The 23,316-nt window shown below is 35.5% G+C and overlaps 1 protein-coding gene across 6 annotated transcripts in view; it reads left to right on the top strand.

Moving 5' to 3' along the window:
• The first annotated feature begins 2,763 nt into the window (after nt 1-2,763).
• Uggt1 (UDP-glucose glycoprotein glucosyltransferase 1) overlaps nt 2,764-23,316 on the top strand; it is a 107,652-nt gene continuing 87,099 nt past the window's right edge. For 4 of the 6 annotated variants that reach the window (XM_046463721.2, XM_046463720.2, XM_046463718.2 and 1 more), the window contains exons 1-5: nt 2,764-2,997; nt 7,364-7,499; nt 12,190-12,272; nt 15,280-15,410; nt 22,118-22,230. In XM_046463721.2, the coding sequence (XP_046319677.1) occupies nt 7,378-7,499; nt 12,190-12,272; nt 15,280-15,410; nt 22,118-22,230 (449 nt within the window). In that variant the 5' untranslated portion in view covers nt 2,764-2,997; nt 7,364-7,377. Of the gene's footprint in view, nt 2,998-4,534; nt 4,563-7,363; nt 7,500-12,189; nt 12,273-15,279; nt 15,411-22,117; nt 22,231-23,316 lie in introns of all 6 variants that reach the window. The other 2 variants (XM_046463716.2, XM_046463717.2) reach the window with 2 other exon arrangements.

Raw genomic sequence — 23,316 nt, 5'->3', positions numbered from 1 at the left:
AAAACATACACACCCTTATATTTTTTAATATTTATTTATTTATTTTTAGTTTTCGGCAGACACAACATCTTTGTTTGTATGTGGTGCTGAGGATAGAACCCTGGGCCGCACGCAAGCCAGGCGAGCGCGCTACAGCCTGAGCCACATCCCCAGCCCCACCCTTATATTTTTTGAAATATACACATCTCAAATTCAGTCATAAAAAACAAATGGAGAATGGGCTTAATCATGAAGAGACATTTCACCAAAGCCTCTACAGATGGTAAATGTGCACATGAAAATACGTTCAACAATATTAGCCATTATGGAAATACAAAGCAAGACCACGGTCAAAACAACTAAAATGCAAAATAGTGACAGTATCAAATGCTGATAATGACTCAGAGAAGTTTGATCTTTCCATCATTGGTGACTGGAATATAAAATGGCATAGCCAATCTAGAAAAGAGTTTGATAGTTTCTTAAAAAACTATCCATATGATCTATCAATTGCACTCTTTGCCATTTATCTCAGATAAATGAAAATTTACATCTATCTGGAAAACATGCATTTTTTAAATATTTTTTTTAGTTGTAGATGGACACAGTATATTTATTTATTTATTTATTTATTCTTTTATGTGGTGCTGAGGATCGAACCCAGGGCTTCACATGTACTAGGAGAGCACTCTATCACTGAGCCATATCCTCAGCCCCTGAAAAGCATGAATATTCATAGTTGTGTTTGTTATAGCCCAGAATTGTAAAAACCAAATGGCCTTTAACTAGGTGTATAGTTAAACTAACTTGTAGGTGTCTATCATAGAAGACAGACATCAATAAAAAAAGAACCAACTATTGATACACAAAACTTGAATACCTATGAAGGACATTATGCTGAATGAAAAAATAAAAAATAAAAATGTAATGTGTTATTCCATTCACACAACATTCTAAAGATGAAAACTTTTAGGTTTATCTATCAAATTGATTGTTGCCATTGGCTAGGGAGTCCAGGGGGTAGGAAGACAGCTGTGACTATAATTGGTGTAGCACAAAGGAGATACTAGTATTTCGGGAATAGTTCTGTGTCTTGGTTTTGGTGATGGTTACACAAAACTATATGTGATAAAAATTACAGAAATATGCATATATACATTATGCAAAATCAATTTCTGGTTTTGCTATTGTACAACAGATATTTGAGATGAAAATATTGGAGAACAGGCTAAATAAAGGGTACAATGGGGACTCCTCTGTACTATTTTACAACTTGCGAATTTGTAATTATTTTTCAAATAAGAAATTAAAAACATATGTTTCTATTCAGATAAGATAGCACTTTTAAGGGAAAGGTTTTAAAAAAGAGAAGTTCAACTTTCTTAGAAAAGAAAGCTCTGGGTTACTCTGGGTATGATAGGGTAGCCACCTCTTTCCTACTCTGCCTATGGTAACCACCTTTGTGTGGAAATCAATGCAACAAATAATTCTTACTAACACCCCCCTCCCCCATACACAATAAGAATCTCTGCACTACCATTTAGTTTTGGTTTTGTTCAGTATCATGTAACAGACCAAGTCAACATAAAAGAAAAGAAAATTAAAAAAACCCCCCACAAAACCAATTAAAATATTCTTTTTTTGGGGGGTGGGGTAGGTGTTGGGGATTGAGACCATGACTTCAGAGTGTGCTAAGCAGGCTACATCCCCAGCCCCTCTTATTATCATTTTAAATTTTGAGACAGGGTTTCACCAAGTTGCTCAGGCTGGTCTCTTATTGCCTCAGCCTCACCGAGTCACAGGGATTAGAGGTGTGTGCCACTGGCCTGCACAATTCCTTTTTTATGAAAGCATCACCTGTCCTGATTTAAAGGGGGGTAGAAAACACACTATGGAAAGCTACTTACACAAAAATTCCCGCAGGAAATAAATTTTAAGACGCTTATATTCAATAATTTTTTAAACTCCATTTTTTTTCTAGAAAAGCTAACCCAATAGCTAGCTACAGAAGTTCATAAGAACAGTAGATACACAACAATTATGTTGAGCAAAAGTTTTTGTTCTGACATTTGCAGGGAAGGTCATCTTTGTGTCATATAATTAATAGTCAGTGAAAATTGTACACTTTTTAATGTGCTTTTCCAAGTGTTCTTGGCTTTTAGTTCACTTTGACTTAATAGTTAAAAATAGACCCTTCAGAGAGGCATTCACTTCTGCGTGCGTAAAATGATCTGTTCGGTGGTCACATATTCTAAAACAATTCCACACTGACTTATATTTGAAAAAAAAAAATTCATAGGACAAAAACTTTCGTTCCTGTAGACTAAGTTGCCACTGCCCCTATGAGATAAACTAAAGGGCTCCAATAAGTTAGTCTTCGTCCCTTACGTCCCACCCTAGTCCCCCTGGAACCGAAGCTGTCAAATTTCAGGTTTTCGAATAAAGTCTAAGATGCTCAGAAACATTAAGACAATTTGTCTTCCCGTACAACAGTGATTTTAATTAGGAGAGATTGGGTAGGCCACAGAGTCCAGATCGGAAAAACTGAAGACCGAATTCGCTTTCTGGCTTCCCCAGGGGGGTTAAGCTTTCAGGTCTCGGCCGCCGGGGGTAGGAACCTTCCCAAGACCTGGCCGACTCGCGGGCGCCTTCACCAAGCTAGGGGACGGGGCGGGACTAAGGAAAGGGGCGGGGTCTGCCTGGAGACAAGATGGCGGCAGCGCGACGCTCTGGACCGCCTTGGTCACAACTCGGTATTCGGAAGTCCTCCAGTCTTCGCCTTTAGGAAGCGGAAGTAGAGGGGCGGCTGGCTGCTAGGCTTTTGCTCTGGGACCGGCTCGTGAGCCGAGCCGCGGGAAAGGCGCGTGTCGGCTTCTCACTGGCGCAGCCTCTGCCGCTGTCGCTGCCGCCCCTCCCCGGCGTAGTCACAGGCGCTGTAGTGGACTAAACGCGGCCGGTGCGTGGGCAGCCAGGGGGTCGCGAGCAGCGCGTGTGTCGCGGCTGCGCGACCAGTGACAGGTACCCAGGGGCGGAGTGGGGAGGCCTCGTGGATGAGGAGAGGGTCTGGGGCGCGAGGCGACCCTGTGCTCAGGTCACCTTGAGCTTCCGCCTTTACCCTGACTCAGTTTCTCCTCCATCGTCTCAGCCTTCCTCCTCCTCAGGAGCCCAGGTTGTCCGCAGTGGTCGTCGGTGCAAGGTAGCTCTTGCTCCGGGGTGGTTGCGGACTCTTGATCGGTCTCAAGCCTTCTTTGAAGAGCTCTCAGACCCACATACGAAAGTGCAGATGGAGGAAGTGCCCTAACATGAATCTAGACCAAGCCTGACCCTAAGTAGGTCGAGAACCAGCACTTTGCAGGATTCTGGTTGATGAACTATTTGGTCTTTTTTATAGATTTCTGTTTTCCTTACCATGAATTCGGGGGAGGCATATTGGTTGCCGTTTTCATTTAATGCTATGCTCTGTTGGCTGGAAATTGGATGATCCGGTTTCACTTTTAGTGTGGGATCTTCCAGAAGAATATCTGCGTGCATCGCCAATAAGTTATGAATGTTAACTGTTCTTGTTCCTTGGCCGAAATCTCTATCTTGTTTGGCGTATTTTACAGATTTGTGAAGGGACATGTTTTGTTTATTCTTAGTCCTTACTATGCTTTAGAATCATTCATCGGTGCACTTGCTGAACAATTTTAGTATAAAGTGCCCTCTTTTCTTGAAATACCTTGTACCTGGCAATACTTGAATGCATTTTAAATAGTTTAACACCACAAAAGTGGAGATGATTGTAGCCTTTCCACTAGGTTTGCATTTGATGAACTTATTTGAAACTTTTTATTAAGAGAAGTAAACATAATACGTTTTATATGTGTGTGTGTGTGTGTGTGTGTGTGTATACACACACACACACACACACCACTGAGTCATATCCCCAGCCCTTTGTTGTATTTATTTAGAGACAGGGTCTCACTGAGCTAAATCACTGAGCTAAATCACGGAGGCTGGCTTTGAACTTGTGATCCTCAGCCTCTGGAACAGCTGGGATTACAGGCGTGTGCTACCGTGTCCAGCTGCACCGACACCGTATCTTAATGCAGGTTTAACTTCAACGGAATAAGTTTAACTACGAGAAAATTTAGTTATTACTTCTGCAATTAAACTTCTCTGATCATTTTAAGGTCAAATACAATATACTTTTAGCTGAAATTAGATTTATGTTGTTCACCGCAAACGGCTTTGCTAATTGATATGCATGTATCAATGTAAACCTAATTAGTTGAGAAGTTAATTCTTAGAAGTTGCTTCCTAGTAGTTTTTCTCTTTACTACCAACTATGTTGAAACTTAGTTAACCACATAAACTTGCAGATTGCAGGTTATTTTTAAAATGTTTGTTAGCTGTTCTCTCCACTGTAAAAATGGAAGATGAGAAAGTTGGTGATGACTTAACATCACTCTGCCAGTTGTTTTCTAAAAAATGAAGTATTAACCATACATAATTTTTCGTTTTATATACATATATTTTAATACCTTTATTTTATTTATTTTTATGTGGTGCTGAGGATCAAACCCAGGGCCTGCGTGTGCTAGGTGAGCACTCAACCACAACCCCAGCCCTAATTTTTCTTTTATATTTTCTATATCTTACTGTAGATAAATGAGCAAAAGGTATCATTTTAATTTAAGCATAGTAGTGTCTTACAGATATTTGATGGTACAGTTGGACTTAGAACCTAAGAGTGTTTTCTATTTAGCCATCATAGTACAAGCATTGTGCCTGTGATTGTGCAGTGCCACACTGCAGTTTGACAGCAGTTTGACAGCTCTTATCACTCAGACTGTTCATCTTTATGAGCAACATTGAAGAGCCATTAGGATCTGAATAATAAAAGATCTCATAAGATGAAGACATCCACAAACAAACAAACAGCACTTGAGTGAGATTCTTCTGTTTCTTTGGACAACCTTTTCCTGTGGTGTTACTTGTAGAAACAATGTGGGGTTAGGCAAAACTCTTTAATGTGTATCTTTTCTCTTGTTCTCATCTCTAGTGGTGTTGTGCCTTCTCAAAAACAGACACTTTCTCTTTAAACAGAACAAGGGGACCTCTGGGTAACTCATAGATATGTAGGATTTTCATTTTCATCTTTCTTATAGTCCTAGCCTGTTTGTATGAGCTTTATTCTTGGTGCCACACTCCCTTCTTTTTTTATTTTGTTTTTATTTTGAGCAGAGGTCTTGAACTTCTTGGGCTCAAGCAGTCCTCCTGCCTCAGCTTCCCAAATGCTAGAGCTATAGGTGTACATCACCATGTGCCTGGCAAATTTTAGATGTTGCCAAACAGCAATTTGGAGGGGGAGGTGCTGGGGAACAACCCAGCTCCATACTTCTTTCTGTTCTGTTGGTTTTTTTTCTTCCTTTAATGAATGAAGCTTGTTTATTTCAGGCTGAGTACCTCCTGTGTTCCAGGCAATATGCTAGGCACGGTGACCATGACAGAATTTCCTGCTTTTGGGGAGCTCACATTCAGTCCCTGAAGCTAGTCTAAGAATGGATTTGTCAGGCTTGTTTGTCAGTTTGCTTTCATTCCAGGTTCAGGCCTACTTCCTTGGTTTTGGGTTGAAACTGTTCCTCTCTCAGCCACTTGTGTCCCAGGTTCTTGTTTCATGAAAAATCCTTGGATTGCCTTGGTTCTCACAGTGAGGCCTTTGCTTATTCTCAGTCTGTGCGGTATGAATTCTTCTTTCTCCTAAAACCAGAGAACAAGGGGAGACAGGATGGTACTTTAGAACTTTAAAAACAGGTAGGTATGGGTTCCAAGGTGCTGTTTATTAGTTGCCCAGTATGCCTAAGGTAAAAGCCCCTCTGAGCTTTTATTTTCTTGAAGTGCGGATGTTATTATCCATTCATGTAATTTATTTATGGACTGCCTACCATGTGCCAGGTACTTGTATTGTTTTCTGTTTTGAAGAAAGCAAACAAGGTTGCTACCCTCAAGGAACTTCAGTTCCCAGATTATTATGTAAAGATTAGGTAACATGATACATTTAGAACATCTAACATGAGCTTAGCCCAAAGTCATTGTTCTGTAAAGGCTGAGGTTTCTCAGCGGGCTTTTATTGTGCCCCTAGTTCCTTAACCACAATCTACTTGCTGTCTGCCTGGGGTTACTGCGTAGTGGTGTTCAGTTGTCATCAGGAATCACCACTTTGTGGGTATTAAGCATCTAGGCCCTTTCAGGACAAATAGTAAAAATAGCCAGAATCATAATAATGCTTCGATATGCTTCATATGCTTTGTCTCCAATTTAGAAATTCAAGTGACTTTTTTGGAGAATTTTTTTTCCTCCTAGCCACAGAGAGTAAATTTCCAGGGCCTATTTTTGATGATATGCCATTATATAATTTACAATTTGTTTTTCTTATGATAAAATGTTCTTACTACAGTGATTGATTCTGGGATAGTAGTTTTTGCACTTTACAAAGTGATTTTCATATTGCCTTTTCATTTTCTCAGTGATTCTGTGTGATAGATTGTTATTCCTATTTTATAGTCTGAGAGTGATCTAAAGTTGTATGTATAAGTTGGGGTCCTTGCTCGCTCTTCTTTGGGATATGTCAATAACTTTAGTAGATTCCTGTAGCTGGTAATCACTCCCTATAGATTTCATTGTCAAATATCTGCTTTGGTTAGCTCTATTTTCCAAAGATTTTATTTTTTGCATATTTTCTTTGATAGCAGCAGGCATTCCTTGGCTTGCAGTATAATTGAATGTCTACCTGTCTTCACCTGGCAATCTTCTTGTGTCTCTTCATATTGTTTTCTGTTTCTGTGTTCAAGTTTCTCTTTTATAACATTGGTTATATTCGATTAGCCCATCCTAAAGACCTTATCTTTATTGATCACTGTGTAAAGACCTTGTCTCCAAGTAAGTTCATAGTTTGGAGGTTAGGTTACTGGGGGTTAGGACTTCAACATATCTTTTTTGGAAGATAAAATTCAACCCATAACAACCATCCATCATTTGTGTTCCATGTGTCTCAGCTTTATTGCCATGTTTTATAAAATCCGGTTACATGCAACCTGCTGTGCCACCCACTGACTTTTATATTTCTGTTAGAATAGACTGGAGAAAGTGAACTGGAACCTCAGTAGGGAAGAATAAAATATGCTACCTGCCTTTAGTTATGTATCAGTTACTCAGAAAATATCTATTAGACTATGTAGCTATGAAGTGCTGTGTACCTTTAAAAATGTTTGTTTCTGTAACTTTAATGTTATTTTGTGGCTCCTAGTATTAATATTGTTATCTTTTTTTAAAGGTACTAAGATTGTTATTTTGTGTCTCCAAGTATTAAGATTTAAACTTTACCTTCTTTTTCTCCTTTTAGGGCTTTGCTATAAAATGGAACTTCTGATTGCACTCACTGGACTGTGGCTGTTCTCTTCAGTAAAGGCAGATTCAAAAGCCATTACAACCTCTCTTACAACAAAGTGGTTTTCCACTCCACTGTTGTTAGAAGCCAGGTAAAAAGACATTTTTCTCTTTCACATATTGGAGTGTAAAAGTAGGCTCTGCCATGAATATTCAGGTGTTTTTTGGGGAGTGAGATTATGATCCTCAGATGCATTTAAGAGCCGCCCCTTTCAGTGTAGACTATAATACCTGCCATAGAAAGCCTGTTAGGATACAGAACCTGTCTTTCCCTAGGACAGGGCTGTATTGATTCATAGAGACATTTAGGAACTTTCTTAGATAAATATAATGAAGTGATTGAATTATCATGTGATTTTTTTTTTTTTTTTTTTTTTGGGAAAAGTTTAAGTGTGGGAATAATGGAAGAGAGTATTATACTTAAAAAAAAATCTTTGTTTATTTGAAGAAATGTTTAATAAATAGAATAGAAAAGAGGTTGTTAAGGTAGGGGAAGGAACGAAGACACATTTTTCCTAAGAACTTGGAAGAAGACCCCAGGACAAAGGAGAGCAGGGGGAGAGGAAGAGCAGAGGAAAAGACCATGCTTTACCTGTTCTAAAATGTACATTGTTTACATTTTAACATTTCCCAAATCAGGATGTGTTTTTATCAAATCAGGAAGTTATCTTTAATTAAAATTGGTAGTATTTTCAACAAAACTCTAGTATGTCTTCAAATCAATAAAATATATAGGCAACAATTTCTTGGGAAATCTTGTATTCCTAGTGTGCTTTTTAGCTAGTGTTTATAATATAAATACCATATTTCAGTTACCTTTGTGGTTTATCTTTGTCATCTTCAACTTAGAATTTTATTTACTAATATTTTCCCCTTAATTCCTCAAAAAATATGAAAGCAGAATTTTGTTCCATTGATTATTTATATGAGTAGTTGCCCTTTCTAAGCAACATTTGGTATTGCTAAGAGGGTCCATGGGGCGTGGGGCACATAGAAGCTGAGTTGGACATGTGCAGGGCCTAATAGACTTTGCTTAACAGATTTTCCATTATTTCTTTGCGTCCCCTTTCCCAGCAGTGAAATGGCAAAAAAGACAAAAAGCCCCACCAAAACAAATCCCAAACATATACTGTATTTCATAGGATATTACAGTAACTAATTTCATAAATGTATTGAGCTCCTCAAATGTCAGAACTTCATTAGTAGTCATAAAATTGAAGTGACTGAAGGTTATTTGACTACCTGAGCCAGGACTCTAGTAACTAAAGTTTTTTTGTTTCCTTTTTGCTAATTTAATTTTGGATCATTTGTCTAGTATAAATCTAAGTCATTGAGATTCACTGTTATTCTCTGAATAATCTTCAAGAATTAACCGTAACCAACAATAAAAATTAAAAAAAAAAAATTAACCATAACAGGTGTTTTGTGATATTCTGCTTAACATTCTTAACTGACTTACATCTCACTTTTTTTTATATTAATTAATTTCTTGGTATTCGTACTTTGTCCTAGAAGATTTTTATGACATATACTTATGGATTTTTGGGAATGCCTGCTAAAATTGCAGCCTTAATTGCTTAATTTTTTTTTCTTTTTAGTTTTCTTGATCACTATGAAATAGGTAGAATATGATGTTTCCTTCACCAACTTTCTCATCACAAACATCTCCCCTTTTCATTATACCTCTGGTTGTTTGCCTTTTGGGTCATTATTTTTAGGCCTTTTTTGTGGCTAATTGCAAATAGATGTCCAAGGTAATGGGACTTATAGGCAACTCAGAATGGAACTCTTCTTATCTGAAACCACTCCATGTTTACCTCCAGAGCTATCTGAGGCCACTATTTTTCCCTCCTGTGTGTAATGATGGGTTATGGCACTTTGTCCATTTGGTTGAGGATGAAGGGTCAGAATCTTTTTCTGCACATCAAGGTGTGCAGGTATTACAGACCGTTTTGCTTTCTTTGCCTTTAGCCCTTTGGGACTAAAAATATTTCTGCATATATTTTAGATTATGGCCAGTGTTTAATGAAAGGGGTTGTAGTTTCATGGTTACTAATGTAATTATATGTATTTGATTGAAGTAAAACTCTGAATATGGTTTTTTTAAAAAAATTAGTTTTAGATGTTGATGAACCTTTATTTTATTCATTTATATGTGGTGCTGAGAATTGAACCCAGTGCCTCACACATACTTGGCAAGCGCTCTACCACTGAGCCCTAGCCCCAGCCCCTGAATATGTTTTGACAACTATAATTACTAACAGAAATGTTATGTAAATAGTTATTACTTTAAAATATATATATTTTTAATATCTTTATTTATTTATATATGTGGGACTGAGGATCGAACCCAGTGCCTCATGTATGCGAGGCAAGTGCTCAACCACTGAGCTACAATCTTAGCCCCGTAAACAGATATTTTTAATAAAGTTGAAATCAATACTCATTTATTGGGTGCTTAGTATTTTAATGGCCCAAGAGTGTAGCATGATAGAGATAGAAATCAAATAGACATGAATTTATATTCTGGATTTTTTCATTTACTAACTCTGTGCCCTTAAAAAGAGTTTCTGTTGTCTTCAAATCACAGTTTCTTTATTTAGAAAATGCTTATAACTGCTGGTAGCTGTAAGGATTTGTTGACATTGCTAGATATGCCAAGTACAATGACTGCTGCATAGCAGACCCTTCTTATACTTAAGTCCTTTCCCTTCTCCTTCTAGTCCTGTGTAGAAAATACCTCTTCTGATCTCCAACAATAACTTTAGAAATCTAAGAAAACAAATTAACCACCAGTTTGTGCTATCTGATGGACAGTTATGTTGTTTGCAGGTGTTTCTTTCTTTCTTTTTTTTTTTTTGTCATAAGTGAAAAGCTTTTTATTATGAGATTGACACAATACCTTCATTTTATTTATTTTTTTATATGTGGTGCTGAGGATCAAATCCAGAGCCTCACACATGCTAGGCGAGCGCTCTACCGCTGAGCCACGCCACAGCCCCTTATTATGAGATTTCTTAGTAAGTAATTTTTTTCATGTCTTGGACATTTCTTTTATTTTTCCAGACTTTTGTTTTTGTGGTGCTGGGACTCAAACCCATGGCCTCTTGCGTGCTAGACAAGTGTTCTATCACTGAACTACATCCCTATCCCTATTTTGAGACTTCAGAATGCTTACAAATGGAGAGAACAGTATAATCTGCTCTCCCTGGACCTTTTAGCAATTATTATTTGAAGTCCAGTAGCTACTACCACCCTTACCACCTTGTCCCCTTCTCCACTGGCATATTTTTAAAGCAAAATCTCAGCTATTATATAATTTTCATCTATAAGACCACGGATTTATTCAGTGAAATGAGTATAAGAAACAAAATAAAAAGTGAACTTAGTTATGTTGTAGAAAAATGGCAGCGTTCTTTTTAATAATGTCTTCTATTTACCTCCTTCCTGGATTATTTCAGTGGATCCAGTAATTCATTTTCTTAAGACTCTTCTAAGACTTATTTATGTGGTGGGATGAAAAAGAATGTGTATTTCAAGAAGTTTTCCTGTAATTGTATGAAAAGCACATAATTAGCCTAACTGAATCTTTGTTCTTATCACAACTGATGAGTATGTCACATACCACCCCTCTGCTAACTTATGAACGCAGCTATAATTCATGAATTTTGTGTTTATTTGCAAATCATGACATATGTTAGTACCTATTTTCTTAGACTGTAAGGTATTCTATGGTTGGTCTTATGTCTATGTCAGTTACTAGAAAGCTGAGAAAAATAGTACCCTCAGGAGGCACTAAATAATTTAATACATTATGATAAGAGGTGTTTTCAGCAACCTATTTTTAGAGAAGCTGTGCATTACCAGGAAATGTTTCTTATTTTTCCCATATTTCTGTGTCTAGCTGTGGAGTAGAGTGAGAGTTGTACACCCCAGTGTTGACAAGTAATGGGAAAGTCTTCCTTTGGCTAGGTAAGCAGAGATACAGATCTGTAGTTTGCTTTAAGACACTGAAAGATCACCACTGCATTAATACTGTGGCTTGCAAGCTAAGATAACCAGTTTACATGAATCATTCTTTCAGTTATTACATGCATTTTCTCTTAGGGATTTTAAGATTCTTTAATAAAGGGAAATTCAGAGTGGTCATTATTTTAGGGTAATAGTTTAAGGCTGAAAAAAATATTAAGATAACATTAAGTTCTGAGGTCTGATTTTGTTAGATCAGTGCTAATTTTAGATTCAAGTTTGATGATCTTGAAAATTTGGATTTTTGGATGTTAACAAAATTTTAGTCTCCTAAAATTTTTTTAGGGTTCATGTTTTCTGTGGGAGAACCTTAGGCAAAACTTTTTATTCTTTGTAAGGTCTTTCAGAAAATCACTGAGCAGAACTAGTGCTAGAATGATCAATTCCTAATTCTGCTTCCATTACCAGTAGCATTTTTACTAATGAGGTTTCATAAGCTTTCTTTATATTGGGACTTCCCTGTTAACAACATTTTTATTACTCCAGGTTTCTTAAGAAATAGCTGTTAACCTATTAAATGAAAAAGTTATTAATAAGTTATTAATTGAGCTAATGAGCTAGTAAGACTTGCTTAGCGTTAAGAAAATATACATTGTGTGTAAAAATGTTTAACATATATTATAAATTAAAAACCAAACCATGGACATTTGGAAACTTTTAAACCTCTTTTTATTCTCTGTAGTAATATATTTATATTAGAAGATTTTATTAAGTTTTTTTTTTTTTTTCTGACATTTCCCCCTTTTCTCCCAGTGAGTTTTTAGCAGAAGACAGTCAAGAGAAATTTTGGAATTTTGTAGAAGCCAGTCAAAATATTGGATCATCAGATCATCACGGTAAAATTGAAGCAAATGCTTCTTTGACTTTGGTGTCTGGGAAAATATTAGAAAAAGTGCTCTCTTTTATAGTATGTGTGACATGACAGTTAATGGAAAACATTTTTATCTGTAAGGGCTAGAGTTGCGATGGTAGGCAGGAAGAGCCATCACAGCACACACAGTTATTTATTTTTGGTGTTAGGGATTGAACTTGGGGCCTTGTGCATGCTAAGTACATGCTCTACCACTTAGCCATACCCATAATCCCCATAGACTTATACCAATTATTTATTTATTTATTTTTTAAGAGATGGGATCTTACTGTGTTGCCCAGACTTTGAACCCCCCTGAGCTCAAGCAGTCCTCTGACTCAGCCTCCTGAGTGGCTGGGACTATTGGCCCAAATAATAATAATATCAACAATAATAATAATTATTATTATTATTTTTGGGACTGGGCATTTAATCCAGGGGCACTTTAGCACTGAGCTGTATCCCTTTTATTTTTTTATTTTGAGACAGGGTCTCATAAAGTTGTTGAGAGTCTCATTAAGTTGCTGAGACTGGCCTTGAACTTTCAATACTCCTGCATTTGCTTTCCCAGTTGCTGGGATTATAGTCCTGGACCACTGCGTCTGGTCCAAATAATTATTTTTGATGCAGTTTATAAATTTGAGTATAAGCCTTGATTTTTTGTCCCAGTATTTGTATTGTTCTTTTATTAAGAGTGTGGAAGAAAATTTTATTTTAAACCATTTAGTGTTAATTTAATATCCATCTGACCTGATTCACTCTCTTTTGTTACGAACTAATTACACAAGTGATCTATTAAGTTTTATCATTAAGTTCCTGCCATCCAGAATGTTTTCCATTATGCCTGCCAGCCACCCACCACGTGAGTGTCAAGGTATCAAATTAGTGATATATCCTGGGTCACTCATTACTGTTTATGATATGCTTTCACAAACATTCTCTAATTTGATATAAGTGACATAGGTTATACAGTCAAAGATGCTGATGTACAAGTATAGTCGTGCACTGCATAATCATATTTTGGTCAATTATGGACCACATATATGATGGTGGGCCCATAAGATTATATTGCCTAATGACATCATGGCTGTCTTAGTTTGTGTTAAGTACACTGATGTTTACACAGTGACTGAATCGCCTAATGATGATGATGCAGTTCTCTGAACACATCCTTTCGATAAGTGATACATGACTGTAGTTCAAACCTTGAGCTGGGCATGGTGCTGCATGCCTGTGATCCCAGCAACTTGGGAAGCTGAGGCAGGAGGAACAACAAGTTTGAGACCTGCCTCAGCAATTTACTAAGGCCCTAAACAAGTTAGCAAGACTCTGTCTCGAAATAAAAATTAAAAAGGGCTGGGTATGGGGTTCAGTGGTAAAGTGCCTCTGGTTTCAATCCCTAGTACAAAAACAACAACAACAAAAAAACCCAAAAACCAAAAAACCCCCAAACAACCCCAAAACAACTCATACCTTGAATATTACATTTACAGGTATAAGTCCTTATTAAAGAAGAAATTTTGAAAACTATGTAACTGCTGTTAATTATTAAAATTGATTTTTAACTCTTTTTTTTTTTTTTGAGATGTGGGTCTTGCTATGTGTCCAGGTTGGTCTTGAACTCATGGGCCCAAGCCTTAGTCTCCCATGTAGTTGGAACTACAGCCCTGTGGCACCATGCCCAGTATAACTTTTTAATTTCATTAAAATAACACCAATTTTATTAGAATAATATACATTTTAATAGTTGTCTGAATCTTTTTTGTGTGATAGAAATATATAAAGGTTTTGAATAAGCATTCTTATATAATTTAGAGTCAACTAGAATTAAGTTATCAAAAATCATTTTACTTCAGGATTTCATGGAACAAATTTATCAAAGTTGATTTTATAATGAGACTTGAAATTTGACATTTGAAAGGAAATTTCCTCAATATATTTGATATATGTTCTTGGTTAAAGTTTCAGGAGTATGAATTCTTGGAAGTGATCATAGAGTATGTTAAACATGTTATTTATTTGAAATATTCATATTTCTACCACCCAAAGATTGACACCATTAATATTCTGGCAACATTTTGAGGTATTTCTTTCTGTTCTCTTTTTCTGTATAAAAGATGCTAATATTGTATAGAACCTTTTATATTCAGCTTTTAAAAATGTTAATACTTTTCCTTTTAAAATTGAATAATTTTTTTTAATTTTTTACAATATATAGACACATATATATACACACACACATATATATATTCACACACACAGACAAGACAGATATATATCCTTATTTCTCATTCTTTTGGTAAAAAAACAGTTTACTATGTACATTGTTTAGTATCTTGTAGTTTTTGTTTATCTGGGAAATTTTTCATACTAATAGATTTTTTATTCCCGTTCAAATAATTTGGGTCAACTTTTTGTTTAAATGTTTTTCAAACTTTATGAATTTATCAGTTTCTTTTAATGCCTTGTATTTTCTCATCACATTGCTCAGTTTCTATTTTTTAGAAAATTTGTTTTAGTTATTTGAGTAAATAGCATATGCTAGGTAGAAAACATATGCTAGGTACCCAGGATACCCAGATAAATAAGTCATGGCCTCTGCCTGTGAGGCCTGAAGTTTAGTTTGGTGGTAGATAGACAGTGAATAAATAATTTAGTAAATGATGTGAAAGCAAAGAAATATTCTGGGATCCAAGAAATACTGTAACTAGTTCATTGATGCATGGAGTAGAGATTTGGGTGACTTCCTAGAGTAGGTGATTTCACAGTTAAATTCTCCTTTTGAAAGTAGGGAAGAGTAAGTCATCCAGGTAAGTGGGAAAATAGTCCAGGAAGAGGGAATAGTTTGAACCAAAGGATGAAGAGAAGAATAATCCAACTGCATTGTATATTCTAGGGAATTTTTAAGCATTTGACAGAAGTTCAAAAAAACTATCTTATTTGGATATCTCATGTCAAATACAACTGTTTTGGTTAATTTTCTTCCTTAACAGGTACTGATTATTCCTATTATCATGCGATTTTGGAAGCTGCATTTCAGTTTTTGTCACCTCTACAGCAGAATTTGTTGAAATTTTGTCTGTCTCTTCGTTCCTACTCGGCTACAATTCAGGCCTTCCAGCAGGTAAATCTAGTGCTTCTAGCTAACAGCATTTTGAATGGTGTATGACATGATAATTGGATAGATGGCAGTTGTTCTGGAATTGAATTACAGAGCTATCACTTTTTTGCCTGACTTTTTCTGGGATTGTGATTTATTTATAAATAATAAGCAAAGCTGATGTTAAGTCTTCAAATCACAGATACTTAAAGATGTAATTTGCACTTATGTTTACATGAGAAAGGAAAAAAAAATCTGCACAAAAAAGGGAACCAGACTTTGTGTGTGTAACACTGTCTGGGAGGTGTAATATTGCTAAACCAATAAACCTAAATCTAATCACAGCCTTTAGATCTGAAAGCAGTTCACAGGAAATACAGGAGACAGGAAGTGTCAAGCAGCATCACAGGGATGTAATCAGGAAAATCTATCATTAGGGAAACTTTTTGCAGTCAAATGATCTGGTTATTTCAATGAATAAATGATTAAAGGAAAAGAAAAAGGACAACAACTTCAGGAGAGAATTTTAAAAATGTTTAATGTAGTGCAGGAATCTTGTTTGAATCTTGACAAAGAGGGGAGCAGAAGAGACAAATATGTGTACATTAAGTGGACATTTGATATGAAAGAAAAGTTCATTTAAAAACCATTTTGTAATATTAAATAAAATAGGTATAGAGAACCACTCACAATGCATATATAGTATAAAGAATTATTTTTTTAAAACCTCTTTTACCTCTTTTTCTTTTCTTTCATTCATTCATTCATTCATTCATTTATTTAATGTTTTATGCAGTGCTGAGGATTGAACCCAGTGCCTCTCACATACGAGGCAAGCATTCTGCCATTGAGCCACAATCCCAGCCCCAAATGAATTATTTTAAAGTGAGCATTCTTGTGATTTTCACCTAGTCAGAGAAATAGGACCTAACCAGGCACCCTATAAGCACTCCATGTGCTCTGACCCCATCACAGCCCACCTTTTGTCTTCTGAAAGGAACCACATTGTCATGTTCTGTTGGAATCTTCTCCTACGGTTCTCTATCATTTTATTGTGTAAGCATGCACATTGACTCAATTTAGTTAGTTTTACCTAGTGTTAGAAAATTTGATATCTTTGGAAGGGTTTTTCTTAATTTATAGGTTTTCTTCCATCCTTTTTCCATTGTATGACTTGGAGTGTTTGCACTGTAGATTTTTTTTTTCATGGACTATATTTTGTTGATCACATACTTCTGACACAGTTCAATTTTTTCCTCTGTTGTCTGTTTCCTACAAATTGGCAGTTGAGTCCAGAAGCTTGATCAGAATTGGGTCTTTGTTCAGTCTGCAGGTAATGTTCTGTTCTTAGAGACACCTAATAATTAGTTTCTTTTTTTCTGATTTAGCAATCATTATTGCTCTGTGCTAAATCTATTAATTCTTTGGGGGTTGTAAAGTGGTGATTCATCCTGTCATTTCATATTCATTTGTTTCTGGAATGTGATTTATATCGTAATCTGGTATTGTTCGGTGGTATTGTTCAACATAGGAAAGGCAGAACACCTACTTGATTCTTTGCCTTTATTTACCAGAATTCAATATCATCCTTCTAGTTTAACCATTTAGGTTTTTGTTTATTTTTTCCTTTATTTTGGTAAAATACATATAACATTTATGATTTTTGCTGCTCTTAATTTTAAGTGTACAATTTATTGATACTAGGTGCATTAATGCATCTTCAGAACTTTTTTCACCTCACAAAAATAGATGTTATTTCACTGTTGGCCACATCATTTTACATTGCCATTAATAATGCATGAGGGTTCTAATCTCCACATCTTCCTCAACACTTGGTATTTCCTGATTTTTAAATTGGCCATTCTAATGAGTTTGTAGTGGTTTGTTCTTGTGGTTTTGATTTGTGTTTCTTTAAGACTAATGATGTGGAACATCTTTTTATCTATTTAGTGTCATTCTGCATATCTTCTCTGGGGAAATAAATGTCTTTTTAACTCCTTTGCCCATTTTTGAATCAGATTGTTTGATTTTTGTTGAGTTGTAGGAATCTTTATATATTCTGGATAGTAGTTCATATCATAATTTGATATATAAATCAGTTGACCATATATGCAAACATTTATTTCTGGGTTCTCTCTTCTAGTCTTTTTTTCTATCTTTATTTCCAGTACCACATTGATTGCTGTCCCTTTGTAGTAAGTTTGGAAATCAGGAAGTGTGTATGTTCCACTATTCTACTGTTTTTTTTTTTTTTTTTTTTTTTTGTGTGTGTGTGTGTGATACTGAAGATTGAACCCAGGGGTTGCCCTGCCACAGAGCTACATCCCCAGTCCTTTTCTTTTTTGTTTTGATACTTTTTTTTTTAATGAAAATATTCTCCCTAGATAGAGCATAGAAGTTTCATATTACATTGTCTTACTTTAGGCTAACTCATTTCATCTTAGTTATATAATTACTTATATCTTTATTACTCTCTAATTATTTAGCTTTTTTGATGTTGCTATTGGCAGATTCCTCAAGAATGGCTCATGGGAACAATATTTACTCAGTTTTTGTATGTTAAGGTAATTGTTTCTATGTGTCCTTTGCTCTTGAAGTCTAGATATAAAACTTTGGTTCATATTTTCATTTCTTGGATATCTTAACCATTCATTTATCTTTCATCATAGTCTTCCACATATAATGTGATAATAATCTCAGTTTCTTTCCCTTGAAAGTTTTTTTGTGCTATCTTTTGTCCATAATAGTGCTGAAATCAAAGCCAGGGCCTTATTCATATGAGTCAGCTTCTTTACCTCTGAGCTATATTCTCAATCCTCTTTTTGTCTATAAGTCCAGAGGATTTTTTTCTTTTAAGTTATAATTTACTAGAATATAACTTAGTGGTGATTTTTATGGTTCAGTATTATTTGGTATACAATATGTGTAGAATTTCAAATAGTTTCTTTATTTCAGAATTTTTTTTTACATTATAATTTGTTCTTTCCCCTTTTTTTTGTTTATATATTATATATTTTGTTTTATATATTATAAACATTGGTATACAATATGTACAGAATTTCAAATAGTTTATTTCAGAATTTTTTTTTACATTATAATTTGTTCTTTCCCCTTTTTTTTGTTTATATATTTTCTCCGGTGATTCATATTATATATGTTGATTTTTCTTTGCTGATCTTCATTGTTCATCCTATTCTTTTGAATGTCTTCTTTCTTTTTTTTTTTTGTACCAGCGATTGAACTTAGGGGTGCTTAACCACTGACCCTAGCCCTTTTTTTTTACATTTATTTTGAGACAGGGTCTTGCTAAGTTGCTTGGATTCTCACTAAATTGCTGAGTCTTTGAACTTGTCATCTTCCTTCCTTAGCCTCTTGAGCCTCTGTGATTACTGTGTGTGCCCAGCTTTCTTTCTTTTTTAAATTTAAGAAAATTGCTTTTGCTTCTTTATTTCTCTGTCTTGTGCTGGGAATCAACCCAGGGCCTAAAATGCATGCTAAGCATGCACTGAGCTATACTCCCAGCCATTATCTCTAACTTCTTTTTTTTTCTTTCTTTTTTCTTTTTAAAGAGAGAGGGAGAGAGAGAATTTCAATATTTATTTTTTAGTATTTAGCTGACACAACATCTTTGTTTGTATGTGGTGCTGAGGATCAAACCCGGGCCGCATGCATGCCAGGCGAGCGCGCTACTGCTTGAGCCACTTCCCCAGCCCCTCTAACTTCTTTTTTGGTTTTGTTTTGTGGTGTTGGGAATTGAATCTAGGGGATCAGACATAGGGCTTCACACATGGTAGCCAAGTGCTGTAACCTTGAGCTACTCTTAATTTCTTTTCTTCTTCTTCTTTTTCAGTACTGGGGATTGAACCCAGGGGCACTCAACCACTGAGCTACATCCCTAGCCCTTTTTATTTTCGAGACAGGGTCTTGCTAAGTAAGCAGCCCAGGCTGGTCTTGAATTTGTGATCCTCCTGCTTTAGCCTTGGAAGTTGCTGAGATTACAGGCATGTGCCTCTGTGCTTGGCTGAGCTACTTTAATTTAAATCATTACTTGTTGTGTTTATTTTCATATTCTTTATAGCTTAGTTTTTATTTCTAAAATGATTTTTTAAAATCTCTAAAATTCTTTCTTGAGTTTTATCACCTCATTTGTGAGTTTTTCTAATTCTGACTTAAAGTTATTTTTTATGTCTTGTATTCTTTTTTTTATTATTTTGTTGTAGATTGACACAATGCCTTTATTTTATTTGTCTATTTTTATATGGTGCTAAGGATCAAACCCAGGGCCTCACACGTACCAGGCAAGCATTCTACCACTGAGCCACAATCCCTTGTATTATCATCTTAATACATTTTAACTTGTTTGTAATAGATTACATCTTTAATCTATCTTCTGGCTGTATATTTCTGACATGCCTCTAGCTATATTGTCCAATATGGTAGGTCCTGACAATGTGTGGCCTTTTAAATATAAATCAATTAAAGTTAAATAAAAAAAATTTACCTCTTTACTTGAACTTGCCACATTTCAAGTGCTCAGAAGCCGCATAAGGCAAGTAGCTACCACTTTGGACAGTACAGATATAGATAATCTCTCTCTCTTCTTTTTTGTGGTAATAGGAGTTAACCCAGGGATGCTTTACCACTGAGCTTCATCCACAGCCCTTTTTTTAAAATTTGAGACAGGGTCTCATTAAATTGCAGAGGCTTAAATTTAGGATCTTGGTGCCTCAGCCTCCCAAGTCTCTAGGATTATAAGTTTGTGCCACTGTTCTGGGCAGATGTGGATGATTTCTATCCCTGTAATTTCTGTTGTATAATGCTCGTCTATAAATGTTATTCTGTTCCTTTTTATGCCCTTTACAATAGTTTTGTATGGGATTTGATATAGAGACTTTTCTGCTCATTTTGTTGTGAGATTAGTTTTTCTTAGCTATTAGAAATTAACATTGCTCCCCCTGCTGTTGATTTTATATAGTGTTAAGAAAATACAATGGCTTGTTTTTGAGATTTCATTATTGTTCCCTTCCTGCATCTTTTTTTTTTTATGACCTTAGTATTTTCTTTTTTTAAATATATATATTTATTTTTTTAGTTGTAGATGGACACAACACATGCCTTTATTTTTATGTGGTGCTGAGATGGAACCCTGGTCCTGCCCATGCTAGGCGAGCACTCTACTGCTGAGCCACAATCCCAGCCCCCCTTCCTGCATCTTTATTTGGACCTTCTCTTCCATGGTTTCTGTATATCTGGCCTCCTCAAGTTTTCAGTGGTTTCTCCTTTCAGTGGAGCTCTGTCCTGAAAGAGAGTCTTGGCTCATGAGTTTTGAGAGATTATACAGAGTGGCTCTATCTCCCCAGCCCTTTTCAACTTTACTACCAATGCTTCATGCTCACCTGCTGCTTAGTTGGACAGAAATCATTGGGCCACCTTCCTTTCCATTGAGAAACTATTGTCTGTTTTGGAGTTTTCTTGTTCCAAGGATCTTTACATCCTCTGTTACTTCTCACTACATGACCTCTGCATGTTTGCAGGTCTTATTGTATTTTGTGTCATAGAAATGTCTTCTCATGGAGCTTTGCTGTTTGGTTACTCTGTTTTTATGGAATAAATTAGGAAGATTGAACAACTATGAAGCCATTTGTCATCTTTGCAGAAGATTTTAAGAAAAAGTGTGATAGTGGTATATTTTTAAAAAATATCTCTCTTATTAATATAAATAAGAGACTTTATAAATAAAACATTATAATTAAGTTATTTGGGAATTGTGTCAAAGTGATTCAGTGGAGTATGGTGGAAAGGTGTATGAAATAAGATTGACAACCAGTTGATATTTACTGAATTTGGGTGATGGGAATGTGAGGATTTGTTATATTCTTCTTTTTTTGGTTTGTACTTTTTTTAAAATAATTAATAAAAAATAGAAGAACGTAATGAAAATGTTAATATTTTCAGTTTATTATAACAGACTTTCCATTTCTCCCGGTCTTTCTCAATTACTTGTATTACATATATAGAAAAGGACATCTTAACATTAGTATGTTACATAGATGATATGAGTGCACACACCAGGGCTTGTCATTATATCTTTTCCTTTTCCTATCTGTCATACTCCTCTTCAGAGTTCTTCTCCTTAAAGTTGCAGTTCATTGTCTCTTTTATTCCTTTGGTGTTAAATGTGTTTCACTCACTCCACACAAAAACTCATGTCTCATTCAGCCTTGTTCTTGAATGTCTTTGTGCGGTGCATATAATTTTCCTTTCCATCTGCATGGCTTTTTTTTTTTTTTACTCAATTGATTTTTAGAGTCTGTAATTCTTCCTATTCAATGAGGGGCTTAATGTTAATTTACATATTATCTTTAATTAGAACAGCATAGTTATACCTTGGCACTTAAAATTGACATTTTGAGCTTCATTTTTTACATGCTATATTTTATATTCATTCCATAGATATCTTTCAATGTCTTCCAAGATGTAATTTTAACATTTATTTTGGAGAACTACTGGCACCTACCTCCTGATGTGGGAGGAACTGAGTGATAGACGAAGAGCACTGGCCTAGAAAGCTCTTACTTGCCTGGCCCAGCGTGGGTGTTGAGTAGATGTTAGTTTTGCCTTTATTGGTGATATCTTTTTATAATTTAATCACATATTTAGAACATACATGTTTTTAACTTGACTTTGGTAAGAAGCTCTAAAAAAATTATCTATATTGTCTTCTACAACAGATAGCAGCTAATGAACCTCCACCAGAAGGATGTGATTCATTTTTTTCAGTGCATGGAAAGAAGACCTGTGATTTTCATACTTTGGAGACTCTTCTACTTACAGCATCTGAGAGGTAGATTTTGTGTTTTTTAATTTAAGTGTCATGTATTTTTTTTTTCCCCTGTACTAAGTCTTCCTTCTGATTTTTCTTATCTATTTTATAGTCTATAGGTATAATAGTTTATAGTATGGATTCTGAACCCAGAGTGACTGGATGTGAATCTTGTTTCCATCACTTAAAATAATTTTGCAAAATGAAGCAAAGTGCTACCTTTCCTATTCTCACTTCAAAATGGAGATAATAACAGTATAAATATTCCTGTTAATTTAGTACTACTGTCTGAGCTATATTAACTAGGCTTTGTCATTAGCTTAGCAGGAATACTGTGTGTATAAAATCTAGTGCCTAAAGTAATAATATTAATGATAATGATCTCTCATGATATTATTAGCTTAAGACAAAGTAAAAGATAATTGCAAACTGATTTTAAAATGAAATTGGTCTGGAGGTATAGCACAGCTCAGTGGTAGAGCTCTTGTTTATTATGTACAAGGCTATAGGTTTGATCCCTGGTACTGTAAAAAAAAAAAAAAAGCAAAACCAACCTCTACCCCACCAAATTAGGCTTCTTTGCCTAAAGAGGTTTAGGTTTCTGTAGTAAACAGCAATAATAAGTACCTACTTTGCTGTCTGACTGTAGCAGCAAACCCTGAGTACCTCCTCTAATGCTGCTGTAAATATAACATAGTGGTGGTCTGCTCTAATAGAAATGCTAATGGCATTTTTGGTGGTGTGAATCTCCTTATGGACATTGTATGCCCAGCTGTGTCTGCCCACCAAATGACACTAGTGCTCTTATTGAGGTGACAACCACTGTATACAGTGTATGTTTTAGGTAGCTCAGGGTCAAGTCAAGAACATTCAAGAATGGCTGCATAGTAAAATGGTGCTTTCTTGAGCAAACAAAATTAATAACTTAAAATTCTTTTAAAAAACTTTAATTTGTTATAACCATAATGCAGACCTTTATAAAGAGAGCAATGGTGTCTCCTCTTCTGAGAGGCTATAAGTACTTTTCATAATTTGGCATTTATCCATTATTTCATGGTTTTAAATTTATACAAGTAGATATGTTTATTTTTGTAAGAGGCATCTTTC

This window comes from Marmota monax, unplaced genomic scaffold (assembly GCF_021218885.2).
Source record: "Marmota monax isolate L192 unplaced genomic scaffold, Marmota_monax_Labrador192_F-V1.1 WCK01_AAM20220418_F8-fsc00034, whole genome shotgun sequence".
Classification (NCBI taxonomy): domain Eukaryota; kingdom Metazoa; phylum Chordata; class Mammalia; order Rodentia; family Sciuridae; genus Marmota; species Marmota monax.
The sequence above is the reverse complement of the archived record's forward strand: the minus strand, read 5'-3'. Positions and strand labels throughout refer to the sequence as shown.